The sequence below is a fragment of the Geotrypetes seraphini genome, chromosome 2 (assembly GCF_902459505.1).
Source record: "Geotrypetes seraphini chromosome 2, aGeoSer1.1, whole genome shotgun sequence".
NCBI lineage: Eukaryota > Metazoa > Chordata > Amphibia > Gymnophiona > Dermophiidae > Geotrypetes > Geotrypetes seraphini.
Window position 1 is genome coordinate 122413909 of NC_047085.1, and position 20050 is coordinate 122433958.

Below are 20050 nucleotides of genomic sequence, written 5' to 3' on the forward strand. Positions count from 1 at the left end.
GATGAAGACTACGTTGTTTAACTTGCTTTTTTTTACCAAACATTTCAAAACTACCCTCATATTAAGAATATTTTTGACCTCCAACAACTCACTCATTGTGTGTCTTCAACATCCACTCTACTTCTCCGGCTCTGGTATGAATACTTTCTGCTAATTCTTAACGATAAGCAAATGGTTATCATGTATTTATCTTCCCCCCCCACCCCCGACACCTATGAAATCATATTTGTGGGAATAGTTTTTAACTGAGGAAGATTGATGACTGAAGTTTGATCAAGCATATTTCACCCTGTCCTCTTATTCTGGATAGACCAGTTTATATTGCATCCTTTTCCAATTCCCTACATGTGAAAATGGCATTGGAATGAAGGAGGTATTATATGACGTAATTCACAGTGGGGCATATTCATTCTCAGACATAATCACAGCTACATTTGAGGATAGTTTTAATAACAGAATTTGAAATATTTTTATGCATGAAAGTCAACAAATAGATTTTCTCTATTAATTATTCTGTCCTAAATTTGGATGAAATATGCCCCATATTATCAAAACAAATATACTTTTATGGTTATATGACAAAATTAGAAGAAAGTTCATATACTTGCCTCTTCACAGGATGTTCTGAAATCCATGTGCTATGACACAGAAGGGGATGTTTGTCTAAAAAACATACATACGTATAAAGGTTATTTTGAACTGGAAAGAATGAATGAGCTATGAATCTGCTATTCAATTCTATAAATTATTGTATTTAAAATATTTAATGAATTGTCCCTCTCTTTTACAAAACCGTGCTAGCAACTGCAGTGTGGCAAAAGCCCTGAAGCCATTTAAATTCCTATGGGCTCTGGGGCAACTTTTTAAAATGGGGGAGGGTGTATTTGTTAATCTGCTTAGTACAACAATGAATTCATAAGAGGGTCATAGGTAATATGTCCCCCAGTTTGTCTAAGCTACAAGGGGGGTGCTGGAAATTTCTCAGCCCAACCAACTTCCTAAATTCTGAGCGTTATTTTGCCACTGTAGCTGAAAAGTGTGTTATCATATTTCATTAAGTGCCAATCTGCAGAAACAAAATTCTGTGTTTTTTTGACATTGTTTCAGATCATTGACTGAACCATATCCATGTCATTATCTTCTTGGTTAGGATGAGAACTTTTCAGTACTCCCTCATAACTGAAATGCTTGATGGAACTTAGGGCTCCTTTTACAAAGGTGCGCTAGTAGCACTTAGCGCACGCTAAAGTGCCCCGCGTGCTAGCTGCTACCGCAGGTGGTCATTTTTCAGCTAGCGTGTGCTATAGCGCGCGCTAATCTTGTGCATGCACTAATAACGCTAGCGCGCCTTAGTAAAAGGAGCCCTTAAATCAAAGCACCATAGGCGTTTTTATAAAAAGAAATTACTGCGATGAGATTACAGTGTGCTAGTGGATTGCTTTCAAATGTAATAAACCAGAGTTACCTTCATTTTTGATGAACCTGCATTTTTATTACCAGAAATTATCTTCTTAATTAACTTGGTCACTATGAAGGGGTGCTGAAAAGCTCTCAGTCGAACCAACCAGCTTCCTGAATTCTGAGCATTATGTTGCCACTGTAGCTAAAAAGAATGTTATCTTATTTCATTAAGTGCCAATTTGCAGAAACAAAATTCTATGTTTGTTGACATTGTTTCAGGTCATTGATTGAACCATATCCATTAGAAAATGTACTGTTATAAGTATGGCTGGAACCTCATACACACAAACATAACTGAGACTTGTATAAATAATAAACAAAGTGGAGAAAAACAGACCTCAATACTTTGGATTATAACACACAAGGAGTTTCTCTGAAACATGTATCATTGGTCTGTAAGCCCCCCCCCCCCCCCAAAAAAAAAAAAAACCCAAAAAAAAACCTCTACAATAAAAATAGTAATCATTCATACAGGATTCGTTTTATATATTTTTCTATTTCTTCAGTATGTTTTCTTTTTCTTTTTTTTTTTTTTTTTCTCTTGAAAATTTATTGAAAATTTTATCAAAATACAAAAAAAGGAGAGAAACAAACAATCAATATCAATACCATAATCGTGGAACAATAAATGAGTAAAAACAATTATTCAAGCACAACAGAAAATCGTTAGATACATATAATCAGAGGTAAAAATATTCTATGGTGTTGTGATAAGTCAGGAGAGAAGAGGGAAAAGAAAGAAAAAGAAGGGTGATGACGGAGGGCGAAAGGTAAGTAAGAAAGCAACAAGGTCCACAACAATAAACTTGAAGAACAGATGGCAACAGAAAGGAAAATGGAGATGTCAGCCAAAAGCTATAACAGCAATGCAATCAGTTATTAGTTAGCTTGCACCCAGAAAGATGAAAACACAGTTTACTTATCTTTCTAAGCATTTCTTTTCTGTTTTGGAACACTTGGGCAAGCCATCCATACTTCTCCCAACGGGGGGGGGGGGGGGGGGGGGGCACCTGTTTAGCCTCTTCAGTGGGGTACCTCAGGGGAATTTCTTTCATCTTTTACTCTAAGACACCACCAAAAGCTAAAAGCTAACATATCCATAGAATATAATGGATGCGTTAGCATTTAGCGCACGCTAAAATGGCCAGTGCGCCGTAGTAGAACCCCTATTTTAGTTGTGGAGGGGTTTTGTTTTTTGGGATTTTGTTTACAGACCAATGATGATACAGGTTCCAGAGAAACACCTCGTCTGTTATGAGCCAATTTCTTTATTATTGATACAAGTCTAAGTTATGTTTGTGTGTATGAAGTTCCAACCATACTTACAGTACATTTTCTGATTGACAGAAGTGATTTATTATGTCTGTGTCCACAAAAGTTTTGTCTTGTTTGAACCATTTCCATGTCATTCGCTTCTTGGTTGGGCTGAGAACCTTTCAGCACCCCTGTGTAAAAGCTACCCTGAATACAGTTTCATATTCTCATTTAAATGGAGCTCTGGTGAATACTCACACGATCCTATTGAAATGCTCTTAAAGAAGGAATATTTTATTTCTGAAAATGAGCTAATCATATTTCCAGTTTCATAGCTGTATGTTTGAAAACAACTTCTCTACTTGCATTAATTCATAGCACCAATTACATTTGAGAAAACTTCAGGCCAATTTTTCAGGAAATTATTTGCTGTAATGGAACCAAAATAGTTTCTACTCCATTCTGGAAACGTAAAAGAATAGATAGTTTTGACTGATGTACAGTAGAAAGCATTTTGTGAAATTAGGGATAGTGATCAGTATTTTTCAAAATATTTTTCCTTAGTCACTAATGTCCAAAAATAGTAATTGGAGATGATTATTCTTATGCTACAAGAAAATCTTAATATTACCTTAAGTATTCATTTGGGGGAAAAAAAAGTCTAAATGAAGGAATTTTTAAATCATTTCTGTGGGTAAAATGCTACAAGGTTGATATTGAACAGATTTGTCTAGGTAATTTAGGGGAGCTATCCTGAAAATGGCCACCTTTTAACATTCACTCCTCTCATTCCTTCCTGCCTCCATTATTCCTCCAGTTAATTGAAAAAATGTTGTTAGCCCACCTTGCAGTCCTGCTGTAAATTATACTTAAATGCTTTCATCTGTGTTTGATTACATTAAGGGCTCCTTCTCCAAATCGACGGCATTGGAACATTTACTTTGCTGGTCATCAGTAGAAACCAGCTTGTAAAAGCCAGCATAAGTTATTGACGACTCTAGAACTTAATGGTTTCCAGGGGATATATGATATCACAAATAGCCTAGAGCAGTGATTCCCAACCCTGTCCTGGAGGACCACTAGGCCAATCGGGTTTTCAGGCTAGCCCTAATGAATATGCATGGAGCGGATTTGCATGCCTGCCACTTCCATTATATGCAAATCTCTCTCATGCATATTCATTAGGGCTAGCCTGAAAACCCGATTGGCCTGGTGGTCCTCCAGGACAGGGTTGAGAACCACTGGCCTAGAGATCAATATAGATTTGCTGACTAGAACTTAATTTAAACTTAACAAGCCAAAACCAAAAAAATTCTCTAGAGGCTGCTCTCTCAACTTGATAAGCATACTATGTATTAAAATCTCTCCATCTGGACCTTAGGTGTTAACCTAGACAATCAATTGACCTTCAGCCCACAGATCTCCTGTCTTTTACAGGGATCCTCACTGTTCATACTATTATAATATTTTATATCAGGATATTAAAGGTTCCCTCATTAGGCACTAGGAAGGGCACAGTGGCCAAAGCCATAGCCCCAACACTCCAAGGTTACAGGTTCAAATCCCAGGCTGCTCCCTGTAACCCTGGTTAAATCTAATGCTGCTCTCTGTAACCCTGGGCAAGTCACCCAATCACCCATTGCCCCAGGTACACCAGATAGAGTGTGAGTCCACTGGTTTACATTCAAGTACTCAAGCATTATTTAGGAAAATAATGTTTGAGTACTTGAATGTAAATCACTTAGGCTATAAAGTTGCATATAAATATTAAAAATAAATAAAACAGGGCAGTTAATTTTCTCTTTAGAGCCCAAAATTTTGATCATGTACCACCAACACCAAAAGGGCAACACTGGCTTTTAATCTTATCCACATTTTCCTTCAAGAACTTAATACTTCGAAGGGAGATCCAAGAAACTACAGACCAGTGAGTCTGACTTCGGTACCGGGAAAGATGGTAGAGTTGCTGATAAAGGACCGCATCATCGATCACCTTGACGGACACAGACTGATGAGGACCAGCCAGCACGGCTTCAGAAAAGGAAGATCTTGCTTGACAAACTTACTGCACTTCTTCGAAGGAGTAAATGGGCAGATAGACAAGAGTGACCCAGTCGACATCGTTTATCTAGATTTTCAGAAGGCGTTCGACAAGGTTCTGCATGAACATCTACTTCAAAAAATTGCAAGCCATGGAATCAAGGGTGATATACTCACGGGGATTAAAAACTGGTTGGCGGTTAGGAAACAGAGAGTGGGGGTGAATGTACAATACTCGGACTGGAAAAGCGTCATGGGTGGAATGCCACAGGGTTCGGTGCTCAGGCCTGTGCTCTTTAACCTATTTCTAAACGACCTAGAAATTGGCACGACGAGTGAGGTGATTAAATTTGCAGCCGATACAAAGTTATTCAGAGCAGTGAGGACACATAAGGATTGCGAAGACCTACAAAGAGACATAAATACGCTCGAGGAATGGGCTGTGAAATGGCAAATGAGGTTCAACGTGGATAAGTGCAAGGTGATGCATGTCGGTAACAAAAATCTTATGCACGAATATAGGATGTCCAGTGCTATACTCGAAGAGAGCCCCCAGGAAAGAGACTTGGGAGTACTTGTAGACAACTCAATGAAACCGTCCGCACAATGTGCGGCGGTGGTGAAAAGGGCAAACAGAATGCTAGGAATGATTAAGAAGGGGATTACAAACAGATCTGAAAAGGTAATCACGCCGTTATACCGTGCCATGGTACGCCCCCCACCTGGAATACTGCGTCCAACACTGGTCGCCGTACATGAAAAAGGACATAGTACTACTCGAAAGGGTCCAGAGAAGAGCAACAAAAATGGTTAAGGGACTGGGGGAGTTGGTGTACAATGAGAGGCTAGAGAAATTGGGTCTCTTATCCCTTGAAAAGAGAAGACTGAGAGGGGACATGATCGAAACATTCAAGATATTGAAGGGAATTGACTTAGTAAAGAAAGAGAGATTGTTCACCCTCTTCAAGGTAAAGCGAACGAGAGGGCACTTGCTAAAGTTAGAAGGGAAAAGATTCCATACAAACGTAAGGAAGTTCTTCACCCAGAGAGTGGTAGAAATCTGAAACGCTCTTCCAGAGACTGTTTAGGGGAAAGCATCCTTCAGGGATTCAAGACAAGGTTGGATAAGTTCCTACTGGAACAGAACACATGCAAGTAAGGCTAGACTCAAATAGGTCACTAGTCTTTGACCTAAGGGTCGCCACGTGAGCGGACTGCTGGGCACGATGGACTACTGGTATGGCCCAGCAGTGGCAAATCTTATGTTCTTATGTTTTACCATGGTGTCCCTATATATCTGATAAGCATGTTTATCTCCTACCCAATGCACATTCCAATCCGCTCAGAACAATTTTTTCATAATTTCCCCTCACCAAAATTAGCACACAGCTATTAGATTTATTGACTCCTCTTTTTTGAACAGTATGCCAATAAACTTGGGACTTAAAAGATCCTATGCCTGTTTTAAAGCTGGTCTGCAGCCATGGATTTTCAGGTTTACATTTGTATCATATTACCCTAGTCTATAACCAAGCAGCTGAACTAGACAGCTGGCTTAGGGCTCCAGAGGCTGTGGAAAACAGGAAAATAGTCTAATTTTTCTCTCTTCTTTTTTCCATTTGTATACTTCTCACTCTTCCAATGATTATCCTATCAGTTTTTTTAAAGCTGTAAGCCATTTAGGGGCCCTTATATTAAGCTGTCTTAGGCACTAATAGGTACCTAACAGCTAAATATGGAATACCATGGATAGGGTTACTATATGGCTCCAGAAAAAGGAAGATGGATTGAGACGTTTGGGTTTTACTTCTATTGACAATATATCAAATTTAATTTAAATCACGTATCTGAATGTTCAACGCTAACCCCCTCTTCTACAAAGCCACGCTAGCAGCTGCTGCGTAGCAACAGCCCCGAAGCCCTTTAAATTTCTATGGGCTTCGGGGCCGTTACTGCGCAGCTTTGTAAAAGAGGGGGGTAAGTGATTTAAATTTGGTATATTGTCATGTTCCGTGTGCTGTTTCAATCACCTTGGACTATTTTTGAAGAGAGGTTTTATCATAATATTAATGATTTCACATATATTTAATATCAAAATAAAAAAAATAATAAATGAGCGTTAGAGATGTAGCATGGACTCTGAATTTTATTTGCTTGTCGGCAAAGTTCCAAGAGATTTTGTGGAGATTTCTTAGTTACTCTGAGTTCCTGTATACTGAAACAGTCTCTCTCTATATATTTACTTATTTAAGAATTTTCATTATTATTTTGGGGGACATTTTTTTATCAAACGATGTTCCCATTCTGACAACATTAGTGCATGAAAGTCAAAAATGGATCTTAAATATAGATATTAAGAAATGAGGTAATACAATTTTCACATACACTAAGAATTGTGTAATCCGACCAAGAGCCTTGGCTCTTATAGCCGAACCCACCGTCCCATCACTGTGTATGACTTAATGCAAAATAATAGTAAATAAGGCAACGTGCTCTTTGAATGCTAGATTTGTTCTCAATGGCAATAAGAGGAAAAAACACTCCACTTAGCTTTAAGGTGTGTTAGCAGGTCCTGACATGGGCCATGTTTCGAGGGTCTGTTTCAAGGAACCCAAAGGATATGTGCAAAACTTCAAATGCCAGAGAAATAATTGCTGAGTGATTCGGACAAAACACTTGTGTTCATAGGTTGAAAGGTCTCTTCTGATTTTCAATTAATGTGGCGGCCTTTCAACCTATGAACACAAGTGTTTTGTCCGAATCACTCAGCAACTATTTCTCTGGCATTTGAAGTTTTGCACATCTCCTTTGAGTTCCTTGAAACAGACCTTCGAAACATGGCCCATGTCAGGACCTGCTAACACACCTTAAAGCTAAGTGGAGTGTTTTTTCCTCTTATTGCCATTGAGCACGTTGCCTTATTTACTATTATTTTGCATTAAAGTCATACACAGTGATGGGACGGTGGGTTCGGCTATTGGAGCCAAGGTTCTTGGTCGGATTACACAATTCTGAGTGTATGTGAAAATTGTATTACCTCGCTTCTTAATACCTATATTTAAGATACATTTTTGACTTTCATATATTGAGAAGTCTTGGTTCCTGTTACACTTTTATTATCGATTTTGACCTCTCTATTTTGTATATTTTTAGAGCATTCACCTCACTACCAATTATCTCTAACATTAGTGCATGGCCATTAAGAGAAAAACATAAAAATCAGCCATTTATAGGTATAGTAAAAATGGCCTTTGCATATAAAAAGTGCAGAGATTAGTAACTGCACCTCTTAGTTAATTTAGGGCTCCTTTTATAAAGCTGCAGTAGCAGCTGCAGTAAGCAATTTAACACCTATTGGGATTTAATAGGCATTGGAACATTTGCTTTTGCATCTTTGTAAAAGGGGGTTTAGTTAGTTTTCAGGACATGCTATACCTGCTTTAGCTAATAGGGTAGGTCAAAGTGGTTTACAATCTGAAAGCAAATGCATATGAACATAAGAATTGCCGCTGCTGGGTCAGATCAGTGGTCCATCGTGCCCAGCAGTCCACTCACGCGGTGACCCTTAGGTCAAATACCAGTGCCCTAACTGAGACTAGCCTTACCTGCGTACGTTCTGGTTCAGCAGGAACTTATCTAACTTTGTCTTGAATCCCTGGAGGGTGTTTTCCCCTATAACATCCTCCGGAAGAGCGTTCCAGTTTTCTACCACTCTCTGGGTGAAGAAGAACTTCCTTACGTTTGTACAGAATCTATCCCCTTTTAACTTTAGAGAGTGAGGTAACAAGAACTCCTTTAATACAGTAGGAATGCAATATCTACTCACTCCAAGACTGAAACACACCAAACTAAGACAATTTGCAGGGAGTGTCATCTGCCCCCAACTTCTCCTGCAAGCTTTAGTCACCATAAGCCTGACAGAAAAGCCAGGTAATTAGCAGCTCTCTTAAATTGTTTCAAGAATAGCTCTTCTCTAATAGTAAGTGTGAGTGAATTCCAAACTTCAATGGCGATGGTTACAAAGTCTTGTTGATGTCGATGGCAGCCCCAAACAATTTGTCCTGCTGAAGTCTATTAATCAAGCGCTTCTGCAAGGTGGAACACCGGGCATAGGTTTCCACCCAATGCTCAGGCCCAAGACACTGCAAGCACTAACTATGCGGGTTGGTGAGGGAAATAGGCCTCTGACACCTGCAATACTTTTTAAGGGGTTAATATTGTCACACCTGGGCTCTATAAGGACACCCCAAGTCGCCGGGTAGTGGCACATTGTTCACTTCTGGCTTGGTCCCTTTAGAATTAAGGTATCCTTCCAAGTTAGTCGCCACTGGCAAATGCCTAATCAAGCTTACTTCCAAGGATTTTAAAGAAAACACGGTTGTCAGAATGGCCTTGGTATAAAACATAAGCTTTATTCGGCCACTGGCCACAGAATCATCATGCAACCCAGGCTTCCCTGGTAGCATGAAAATAATACAAACAAAAGAGGAAAAAGTTTCATTTCATTCACCAAACTTAATGATCAGCTCTTGTTCCTCGATCTTTTCAGAAACCAGCCTGAACTTTGTGTAGTTCTTGCTCAATGTATGATTGTAGCCTTCGTTGTACTATTTTCATCAATATTTTGCTGGTGTGTGGAATTAATGCAAACATTCTGTAGCTGTTACAGTCCTTGGTGTTACCTTTCTTTGATATAGGTATGAACAGTGATCTTCTCCAATCAGTTGGCCATGCTTTCTCCTTCTAAATCTGTTGACACAGTCACGTGAGGCCCATAATAGCACCTTCTGAGTCTTTGATTAATTCAATTGGAATGCCATCAATACCAGGGGACTTGTTTTTCAATAAAGCTTTAATTGTTACTATGACTTCTTTTAAAATATCTGGTACTTCTTTGGCTTCAGTTTCCAGTTCAGTTTCCCTGTTATCCTCATTACCTTTTTAGTATAGATTTTATGTATATTATTTCCATCTCTTTTTAATGCTTTCTGGATAGTTCAATATCATTCCATCAGTATCTTTAAGCATCCCCAATCAAGGTTGGAATTTCTGCTGCAATCTCTTAATCTCCTGATATGCTAATCTGGTTTTTCCATTTACATGTTCCGAGTCATTTTTTGACAAATATCCTTTAGATAATATTCTTTGTATTACCGAACTTGACATTGAAACACTCAGTTCATTTGTTATACTTTTTCTCTATCACTGTAAAGTTTTGTTCATTTTCTTTGTTCTGCTACTTTTCTGGTTTCTTCTGTGATCCAAAGTGATTGCTTGGCTCTCTCTCTTTTCTGGAGTGGGTTTTTTTTTTTTTTTTTAGCTTCATCACTAATTACAGTTTTGATGTCATTCCATAACTCTTCAGCTCTCTATCTCCTGTATCAAAACAAGCAAATCTGTTATCTAGTTTCATTTAATAGTCTGATTGAATATTTTCAATATCATATTTTGGGAAGTCTCTAATGATCTTCTTGCAAAGCTTTACTTTGATCTTACATATCAAAAGCTCATGGTCATTTCCACAATCAACTCCTGGTTTAGTCCTCGAAGTCAAAACTGCAGATTTTCCTTCTCTGTCCTATGAAGATGTAGTCAATTTGATTTCGATACATACCATTTGGAGAGGTTCATGTGTACTGGTGATGTTTGTGGTGTTGGAAATGTGTATTCCTGATTGACAGTTTGTTCATTTTGCAAAACTGTACTGTTATCACTAGCTTCGTTTCTCTCCTATGCCATGCTTTCCAACCACTGCATTTTCAGGTGTACTTCCCACTTTTGCAAAGAAGTCCCCTATAATTAACAGTAGATCTTGTTTTGGTATTTGATCTATTTCATTTTGAAGTTGTTTGTAGAACTCTACAGCCTCATCTTCTGTGGCTGTCGTTGGAGCATATACTTGCATCAAGGTGTCATTGATCAGTTTTCCCTGTAGACGGATTGACATGACTATCACTGATAATGTTGTACTTTAGTACTGTCTTTGAAAGCTTATTGTTAAGGATGAATGTCACCACATTTTTCTTGTGTTTCATAATCAGAGTATCAGATCCAAAGCTCATTTGATTGAAAATGGCCCTATTCTGTCCAATTGAGTTCACTGATCCCTAACAAATCATTTTTGGATTTTCCTTTTGATCTTTAACAATTTCTAATTTTCCTTGATTCATGCTTCCATGTTCCATGTTCCAATGCTAAGAATATTTTTACAGCTTCTGCTCTCCCTTTTCTATCCAGCAACATCAGCATCAGGACGTCCATTTATTGGCAATAATTGGATTTGAGTAATGAGCCAATATGCAACTTTGGGAGCCATTTATAGAATCCTGGGAGTACATGAGTAAACAACAACAAAACTAGCATTGTGAAACAATGTGGCTATTTCTGCCTGCTTACTGTCAAACATTCCCAAAGGCAATGCTACTCTATGTCAGAACAGACTGGAAAAAATGCCTTCAAGAAAAGCAGACACAAATCTCCATGAGTACTTTCTTCTGAGGTATTAAATAAATTAAATCCATCTGTGTAATTCTGCTGTGATTGGTGAAAATCCTTAGGGTAAAGTCTACCTGCAGAGTTTGCAAAATTTTGGACAATTTGATTATGTATTGTATTTTATCCCATTAAAATGATTAGAAAGTAAAACGGAAAATAATATATGGATGGTAAGCAGTATGTTTTAACATAGCAAAAAGTATGTATATTTTATAAATATATGACAATCATTCAGTTTCTCCCACACCTCGCTGATGTGATTAGAGCCGGTACAAATTATGGCATGCACAGTAACACAATATATATATATATAAGACCGTATAAGACTTTGGTGAGATCTCATTTAGAATATTTTGTTCAATTCTGGAGGCCACATCTTCAAAAAGATATAAAAAGGATGGAGTCGGTCCAGAGGAAGGCTACTAAAATGGTGTGTGGTCTTCATCATAAGGCGTATAGGGACAGACTTCAAGATCTCAATCTGTATACTTTGGAGGAAAGGCGGGAGAGGGGAGATATGATAGACATTTAAATTCAAAACTCAAAAAGCAAATGTTATTAACCAAGTGGTGGGGGTACCCTCTGAAAAATTATTTAAATAAAGAGGAGAAAAAGCCTCAACTAATAGTGATATGCAGACAGCAGCCCAATTAGTTTTTTAGCCGTTCTTATTCTGTATCACAGGCAAAAAACTCCACCAAGTTTCAAAATGCAATTTTTCAAGCTAGGAAAAATCTCACCACTGTGTACAGGGAACAAAGGAAAAAGAACAAGAGACACCATTCACTTATCTTCATTGATGTTAACCATTCAGCAAAACGTGCTTTATCTAGCACAACGATCTTCCTGCTATAGCAAACTCCACACTGGAATGAAGATAAGGGACTAGCTGTTCAAATCCAACAAGGCTCTTGTTTCACCAACCCGTGGCTGCGTCAGGGAAGGTCCCGTTCTCTCCTGCTCCGTTCACTTCTTAGCTCAGAATGGCACTTGGTTTTAAACTCCAGGTCAAATGATATCATATGACCGGGAGTTTAAAACCAAGCGCCATTCTGAGCTAAGAAGTGGATGGAGCAGGAGAGAAGGGACCTTCCCTGACGCAGCCACGGGTTGGTGAAACAAGAGCCTTGTTGGATTTGAATAGCTAGTCCCTTATCTTCATTCCAGTGTGGAGTTTGCTATAGCAGGAAGATCGTGGTTATAACCAAGACTCTAAATATTGCTGACCTGAATTCAACTTACCAGTCAAGATGCCTTCCCCTCCCCCCTAAGCTGCACAGTATGTGACACAAAATGATCTTGCAAGCACTTTGTCTTTTGTACACAATACTGGGATACCTTTTCTTCATAAGCTTCATACTTCAGTGCTTAACCTCTCTTGGTATTACAGGGACTGTTTTTAATTGTTTGCTTCATTTCTGCAAGACCATACTTTTCAGGTGAATCAATCATCAACTATGTTTCATCGGCTGTGGTGTCCCTCAGGGATTGGTTCTGTCCCCATTGCCTTTTCAATGTTTTTGTAAGTTTACTAGCTCTCTAAATCCATTCTTATGGTATTAGTTCCTACTCTTGAATAAATAAATAAATAAAATAAAATATTGCCAACTCCAAACTCCATCCTTCTTTCTTGCTGCACCACATGCCTGGAACAGACTCCCTGAATCACTACACCAAGCTCTGCCCCTGGCTGTATTCAAGTCCAGGCTTAAGGCCCACTTTTCTGAAGTTGCTTTCTACTTCTAAACCCTACTCGCTGTAGGGCATTCATGCCTGATAAACTCCCCAAGCCCATATTTGTCATGTTTCTCTGTTGATTAGATTGCAAGTTCTTCTAGCAGGGACCATGTCTTGAATGTCTTGAAACACCACTTACCTGGACTCCATGAAAATCAACAAAAAAATACAACTGACACTTCCCCTGGAACCATATGGGACAGGAATAGCACTCCAGAAAGCACATTCATTTAAATATAATTCCTACATCCCAGCCAGAAAACAGGTAGGATGTGCCATCTAATCAAATCATTTTTAATCAGGGCTAACAAAGAAGTTAATTAATCTCACATAAACATGCCACATCTCAGAGGTTATATATTCCAAGATAAGAGAAGTGGGAGTTTGTCCAATCAAATTTGAATGGAGACCTTAGAGGCATCTGCCTGTTTAGCCACTGCTACTGGCATGGCATGCTGATTCAGTATAATTCATTTTAAATCATGTTTCTGAGATTTTCAAACATGGAATGCAATTAGGCAGAGAAGCTGAATTTATAATAATGGCAAGCATGTCATCTGCATAAAGAGATCGTTTGTGTTCAAATCCTTCAATATATGATCCAAAAATATCAGGTGGCCCATATACCAACTGTGCCGATGACTCCAGTAAAAGATTAAAAAATGAGGATAGGTGGGTTTTTTGCCAGGCTAAATGACTTAAGCCTATAATTTCCAAACTGGCCCTGGATTACTCCCAACCAGGCAAGATTTCAGGATATATGCAATGACTATGCAAGAGAGAAACTGGTTTTGTTTTTGTTTTTTTGCAACGGAAGCAATGCATACACATTCATTGAGAGGAGCCTGAAAACATGACTGGCTGGAAGAACCATTCTCCAAGTCTAGGAATCACTCATTTAGAGTCACTGACCCATACATAAACTTTTGGCACACAGTGCAGGACCCAGTCTATTCAAAAACTTGGGCCAAACTGAAGAAAATAAAAATATGAAATTCCAGGTCACTGAATCAAATGCTTTAATTTGCATTGAGATGTAGTAAAATATAAAAATAATTCATTCAGTAGCTAGAAGAGATGATATTCAGGATTCTTATTATATTAACTGAAACCTGAATAATGAGAATAAAATGAGCATTTTTTTTTACACATGGATAATGCATTTTATAAAACTTCTTGGGGGTAAGTGCAAAGTGATGCATGCAGGTAACAAAAATCACATGCACGAATACAGGATGTCCGGTGTTGTACTCTGAGATAGCCTCCAGGAAAGAGACTTGGGAGTACTTGTTGACAAGTCAATGAAACGGTCCGTGCAATGCGCAGCAACGGCGAAAAGGGCAAACAGAATGCTAGGAATGATTAAGAAGGGGATCACAAACAGATCTGAAAATGTTATCATGCCATTATACCAGGCCACGGTACACCCCCACCTGGAATACTGCGTCCAACACTGGTTGCTGTACATGAAAAAGGACATAGTGCTACTCGAAAGGGTCCAGAGAAGAGCGACAAAAATGGTTAAGGGACTGGGGGAGTTGCAGTACAATGAGAGGCTAGAGAAACTGGGCCTCTTCTCCCTTGAAAAGAGGAGACTGAGAGGGGACATGATCGAAACATGCAAGATATTGTAGGGGATTGACTTAGTAGAGAAAGAGAGATTGTTCACCCTCTTCAAGGTGAAGAGAACGAGAAGGCACTCGCTAAAGTTAAAAGGGAAAAAATTCAATACAAATGTAAGGAAGTTCTTCTTCACCCAGAGAGTGGTAGAAATCTGGAACACTCTTCCGGAGGCTGTCATAAAGGAAAGCATCCTTCAGGGATTCAAGAAAAGGTTGGACAAGTTCTTACTGGAACAGAACATATGCAGGTAAGGCTAGACTCAAATAGGGAACTGGTCTTTGACCTAAAGGCCGCCACGTGAACGGATTGCTGGACACGATGGACCACTGGTCTGACCCAGCAGCGACAAATCTTATGTTCTTAAAATTGATCTTAAGTCATATTTGTATGTAACTCAGAACTTATAGATTTTAAGATTCTTACTACTTACCTCTGCTCCAAGCTGACAAAAGGACCAACTGACCCTACCAGTGTTCCCTCTAGGGTACAGAATGCACAACCACACAATGTTCTTAATATGGCCATTCATCATTCCTGAATATGCTGCAGGAGAAATATAGGAGTCTATGCCACTGGAAAAACTTCTTAGTGAAATCAAATGACCACGTTCTTAAGTACGAGTCATATTTAAAGTCAGGTGTTTATAAATTGTGAATTACCTGTACACCTGTATGAGTGCAAAGATGTGAATATGTTTATACAATCTGTGCATAGGTATTCCCGAGCTAGAACAGAGTTACAATATGGGCTAAACTCAGTAAATATCGCCTAAATTTGGGCACAAAAAACCAAGAGCACTAAGCGTTATTCTATAAACATTAGTCCGAGTTGGGTGCTGTTTATAGAATAGCGCTTAGCACTGGGAGAGATTAGAGAAATTGGGCCTCTTCTCCTTTGAAAAGAGGAGACTGAGAGGGGACATGTTTGAAACATTCAAGATAATGAAGGGAATAGACTTAGCAGATAAAGACAGGTTATTCACTCTCTCCAAGGGAGAGAGAACGATAGATTCTATACAAACGTAAGGAAGTTCTTCTTCACCCAGAGAGTGGTTGAAAACTGAAACGCTCTTCCGGAGGCTGTTATAGGGGAAAACACTCTCCAGGGATTCAAGACAAAGTTAGCCAAGTTCCTGATGAACCAGAACATACACAGGTAAGGCTTGACTCGGTTAGGGCACTGGTCTTTGACCTAAGGGATGCTGTGGGAGCGGACTGCTGTGCACGATGGACCACTGGTCTTACCCAGCAGCGGCAATTCTTATGTTCTTATGAAAGTATAGGTATAGTATGAGGTATAGGGAGAGAAAGTTCCCATAAAGGGGCTGAGAATCATACAAGTGTATTTGCATGTTGATCAGATCAAGAATCAAAAAGAAATAATGGAGAGTTTCTCTTTGATAATGAACTTGCAGTTTTAACTGCAAGTCCTGGGAAAGCTGCAAAATTGCCTTATTGGGAACTAATCAAAACAAAATCACCACAGACTTCATTAACACTATTATGGCCAGACCGAATCTCAAGCACAAAGAATTTACATTGTGAAAAGCAGACATTGGATAATTCATTTTTTTTTTCCAGTATGTAATTATTTTTTTACTGCAAGAGAGTTTGCCATGGGACTCTAATATTTAGTAATAATGAAATAATTTTTTTAATATGCCTCTTAATTACCAGGAAAATGCATGCTTTGAAATTAGATTACTAAGGAAGAGGTTTGCATCACAAGACAGATAAGAAGAGATTAGAGGTCCTAACTATATATATCCTAGAGGAGAAGAAGAACAGGTTTTAAAATACTTGAACAATATTATATTGAACAAATTAATCTTTTCTAAAGAAAGGGAAACTGTAGAACTAGAGACCATGATAGGATTATTTTACTAAAGCATAGCACGTAATAAATGCAGTTTATCTTATGGTCCATATGGCATTTAACATATGCTAATGTCTATTTGTGCAAACTAAGCTTTAGTACAAGGGCTCCAATATAAAGCCGCAAAGAAGTAGAATCAACAGCACAGAAAAACTCAGAAGATGTGGTGGTATTCAAAAAGGGCTGGGATAAACAGAGTGGATATCTAAAGGGTAAAAGAATAGAAACTAAGCATGGGGGTGGGTGGGCAAATTCTATATATGATACCTAAAAATTTAGTGCCAAAACCCCCTACAGTTAGGTGCAGTTTATAGATTATCACTTATGTCCAGGTCCCACATCTAACTATGGGCATGTCCATTTGCACCAACTGAAGCGGTGCAAATGCTCACACTTAACCTAGGAGCAGATGTTTTTCCCCTAATTACACGTTGAAATTGAGGAATACCCCTGATCATCCTATGCCCCTCCTATTCCCATGCCCCCTTTTTGGTGTCACGTGTAAATTTTAAGACATAGATCTTGTGCCTGAATCTAATCTAATCAGGATTTCTTAATCATATTTCTCCAAAATAGTTTCAAAGTAATTTACAAGATAAGAGGCCCATGCAACATTATAGGGAAAAGTTACATCACATTGAAGGAGAAGATAGGAACTATCATAAGAGTTACAAAACAAAACAAAAAAAAAAAACAACAACCATCGTGGAGGAGGGTTACATTGTTGCGAGAGGGGAAGCAGTTACAATACATTAAGGAGGGGGCCTATGTAACAACATAGGGAAAACTTACCTCAAATGAAACTAGGGGAGAAAGAACTCCTTCAATAGGGAGAAGTCTCAGAGTACTGTTGAGGGAGGCTTCATTGTTGCAAAAGGAGAGACAGTTACAATGTACTGTGGAGAACGATTACATTATCAGGAGAGGTTACAGAAGCACCAAGTTAAATGAATTTATCAACTAGGTAAGATTTCAACATTTTCCTGAAGGCAAGATAGTTCTATTCAGTCCTTATGAGTGTTGGAAGGGTATTCCAGGTTCTCATAGTGACACATATTTAAATTAAATCCAATTAATACTAATTGCTTGTTAAGAAGCCAATTAACAGCTCTTAATTGACTTGCTATTCATAAGAACATAAGAATTGCCACTGCTGGGTCAGACCAGTGGTCCATCATGCCCAGCAGTCCGCTCCTGCGGCGGCTCTCTGGTCAAAGGCCAGTGCCCTGACAGACTATCCTTATCAGGGTACGTCCTTGTTCAGCAGGAACTTGTCTAACTTTATCTTGAATCCCTGGAGGGTGTTTTCTTCTATGACAGACTCCGGAAGAGCGTTCCAGTTTTCCACTACTCTCTGGGTGAAGAAGAACTTCCTTATGTTCGTACGGAATCTATCCCCTTTCAACTTTAGAGAGTTCACCCTCTCGTTCTCCCCACCTTGGAGAGGGTGAACAACCTGTCTTTATCTACCAAGTCTATCCCCTTTAGTACCTTGAATGTTTCGATATGTCCCCTCTCAATCTCCTCTGTTCGAGGGAGAAGAGGCCCAGTTTCTCTATCTTTCGCTGTACGACAGCTCCTCCAAACCCCTAACCATCTTCGTCTCTCTTCTCTGAACCCTTTCAAGTAGTACCGTGTCCTTCTTCATGTACGGCGACCAGTGCTGTACGCAGTACTCCAGGTGAGGGCGCACCATGGCTCAGTACAGCGGCATGATAACTTTCTCCTGTGCTACTTCCTGTGCCAGATCCTGTGTCTTTTGTTCCACTCCAGCCTCTGCTGTTGGGAAATAGAGTTCTGTTTAACACTCCTGTACCTTCTATTATGGTGCATATCTTGCAGAGTAAAGTTCAGTTAGACGCAGATGCCAAACCCATCTATCTATTGTATTCACTAAAAAAAGTGTACTTAACTTCTTTGTTTCAGGCTTTCAGACAGATGGGTAGAGGTTTTCAGAGATCAGATTAGGAAATACATCCTATTCTTAGCTATGATTTTCTTAGATTCAGATACCCCATAAGATTAACCATATCATGCTACAGGACAAGCCACTTTGCCTTAGGTACAAATTCAGATTGTGAGTCCTCCTAAGACAGAAAATAAGTTGTACCTGAGCTTTCTGGTTTGCAGGTGCTATATAAGAGCTAATATAAAATATCATAAATCAATAGAGTCTCCTTATACCCAGCACTGGCTAAATACAAGGCAGTCAATAGAAACAGATGTGATCAATTCTCTACCCTAAAGTAGAGGACTCAATAGATTACAAACACATATTTCTCCCAAACTGCTTTGTACTGGGATTTGTTGGACAACTGGGACAAGTCACTTAATCCTCCATTGCACCAGGTACATTAGATAGAGTGAGCCTACCAGGACAGATGCAAACCACTTAGGCTATAAGTGGTGTAAATAAATACATTGTATACATACCTTAGCATTTGAAGTGAAGGACAAAGTGTGTCTAAAAAGTGCTTATCCCAAATATTTCAGCATGACCAACTTTGAAAATAAAAAAAGAGTCAAATGTTTCAACTGCCATTTTCAAACATTGATTGTCATTTTTATGATGCATCTATCAATAAGTTCCTAACCTCAACCAATAAAAGCTAATCTTAAAAGTAAATACTCCATTGGTTTATACAGTCAAGCTACCATTAACTAAATGCCATTAAGAATCAAAAGCAAGCGCCCTCTACCCCCCATTCATACTCTCAGTTCAGCCATATTAAAGCCCATGTTAAAAACAAAACAAAAACCAGTCATTCCACATCTTCGAACTATGGAGGATTATAGTATTTATTAAAAACACCTAGTGTTGCTCCCACTGTATCAAACACGATTGTATGGAGAAAACCGAGGTTGAATTTGCCTTACTAGCCATTTAAACACCTGTTGTTCATCAGTCAAATGTCAAAAAAGAGCATAAAGGAAGCATAGTTTGCCATCCTTGCGTGAATCACAAAACTCAAATCATGTGAGAGCAGATTTAAGTTCAAACAATTTTTATTGATGCAAACAACAACAAATACAACATTAAAACTTGTATAACCACGCTTTCTGAAATAGATTGGGAGCTCTTCTGGTCTTCCACAAATCGTCCTCTTTTATCATCCAGAGTTTCGCAATCAATGTACTTTGTTATGTGGAATGCAGTATGGACTCCATATCGTAAATGGAAAGCGAATCTACAACAAGACTCTACCTGTTGGAACTGTCTGAAAGCACCTGGAACTCTCGATCACATGCTTTTCCACTGCAATATGGTTCATTCCTTTTGGCTTCGTATTTGGGATACCATAAAATCTATCACTAAATGTTCAGAAGTGATCTCCATGGACATTATAATTCTTCGTTCTCAACACCCATGTTTTGCACAATCAAATTGCCCGCCTAAACTCATTGACACCATGTTTGTGATAGCTCTAATGCATATTCTGAAAAACTGGAAATCATCCTCATTACTAGACTACACCTTCTGGTGGAACTCTTTAAGTATGTACCACAAATTTGAATCTTATGCATATGAGAAGAAATTGTTTTCTCGATCCTCTACAAACTTGAC

The 20050-nt window shown here is 38.8% G+C and overlaps 1 protein-coding gene across 10 annotated transcripts in view; it reads right to left on the reverse strand.

The window, feature by feature from the left end:
- SNTG1 (syntrophin gamma 1) overlaps positions 1-20050 on the reverse strand; it is a 1000749-nt gene that overhangs the window by 489945 nt on the left and 490754 nt on the right. For 7 of the 10 annotated variants that reach the window (XM_033934198.1, XM_033934200.1, XM_033934201.1 and 4 more), the window contains one exon: positions 609-663. In XM_033934198.1, the coding sequence (XP_033790089.1) occupies positions 609-635 (27 nt within the window). In that variant the 5' untranslated portion in view covers positions 636-663. Of the gene's footprint in view, positions 1-608; positions 664-1465; positions 1485-18918; positions 18988-20050 lie in introns of those variants that run through there. The other 3 variants (XM_033934202.1, XM_033934203.1, XM_033934205.1) reach the window with 2 other exon arrangements.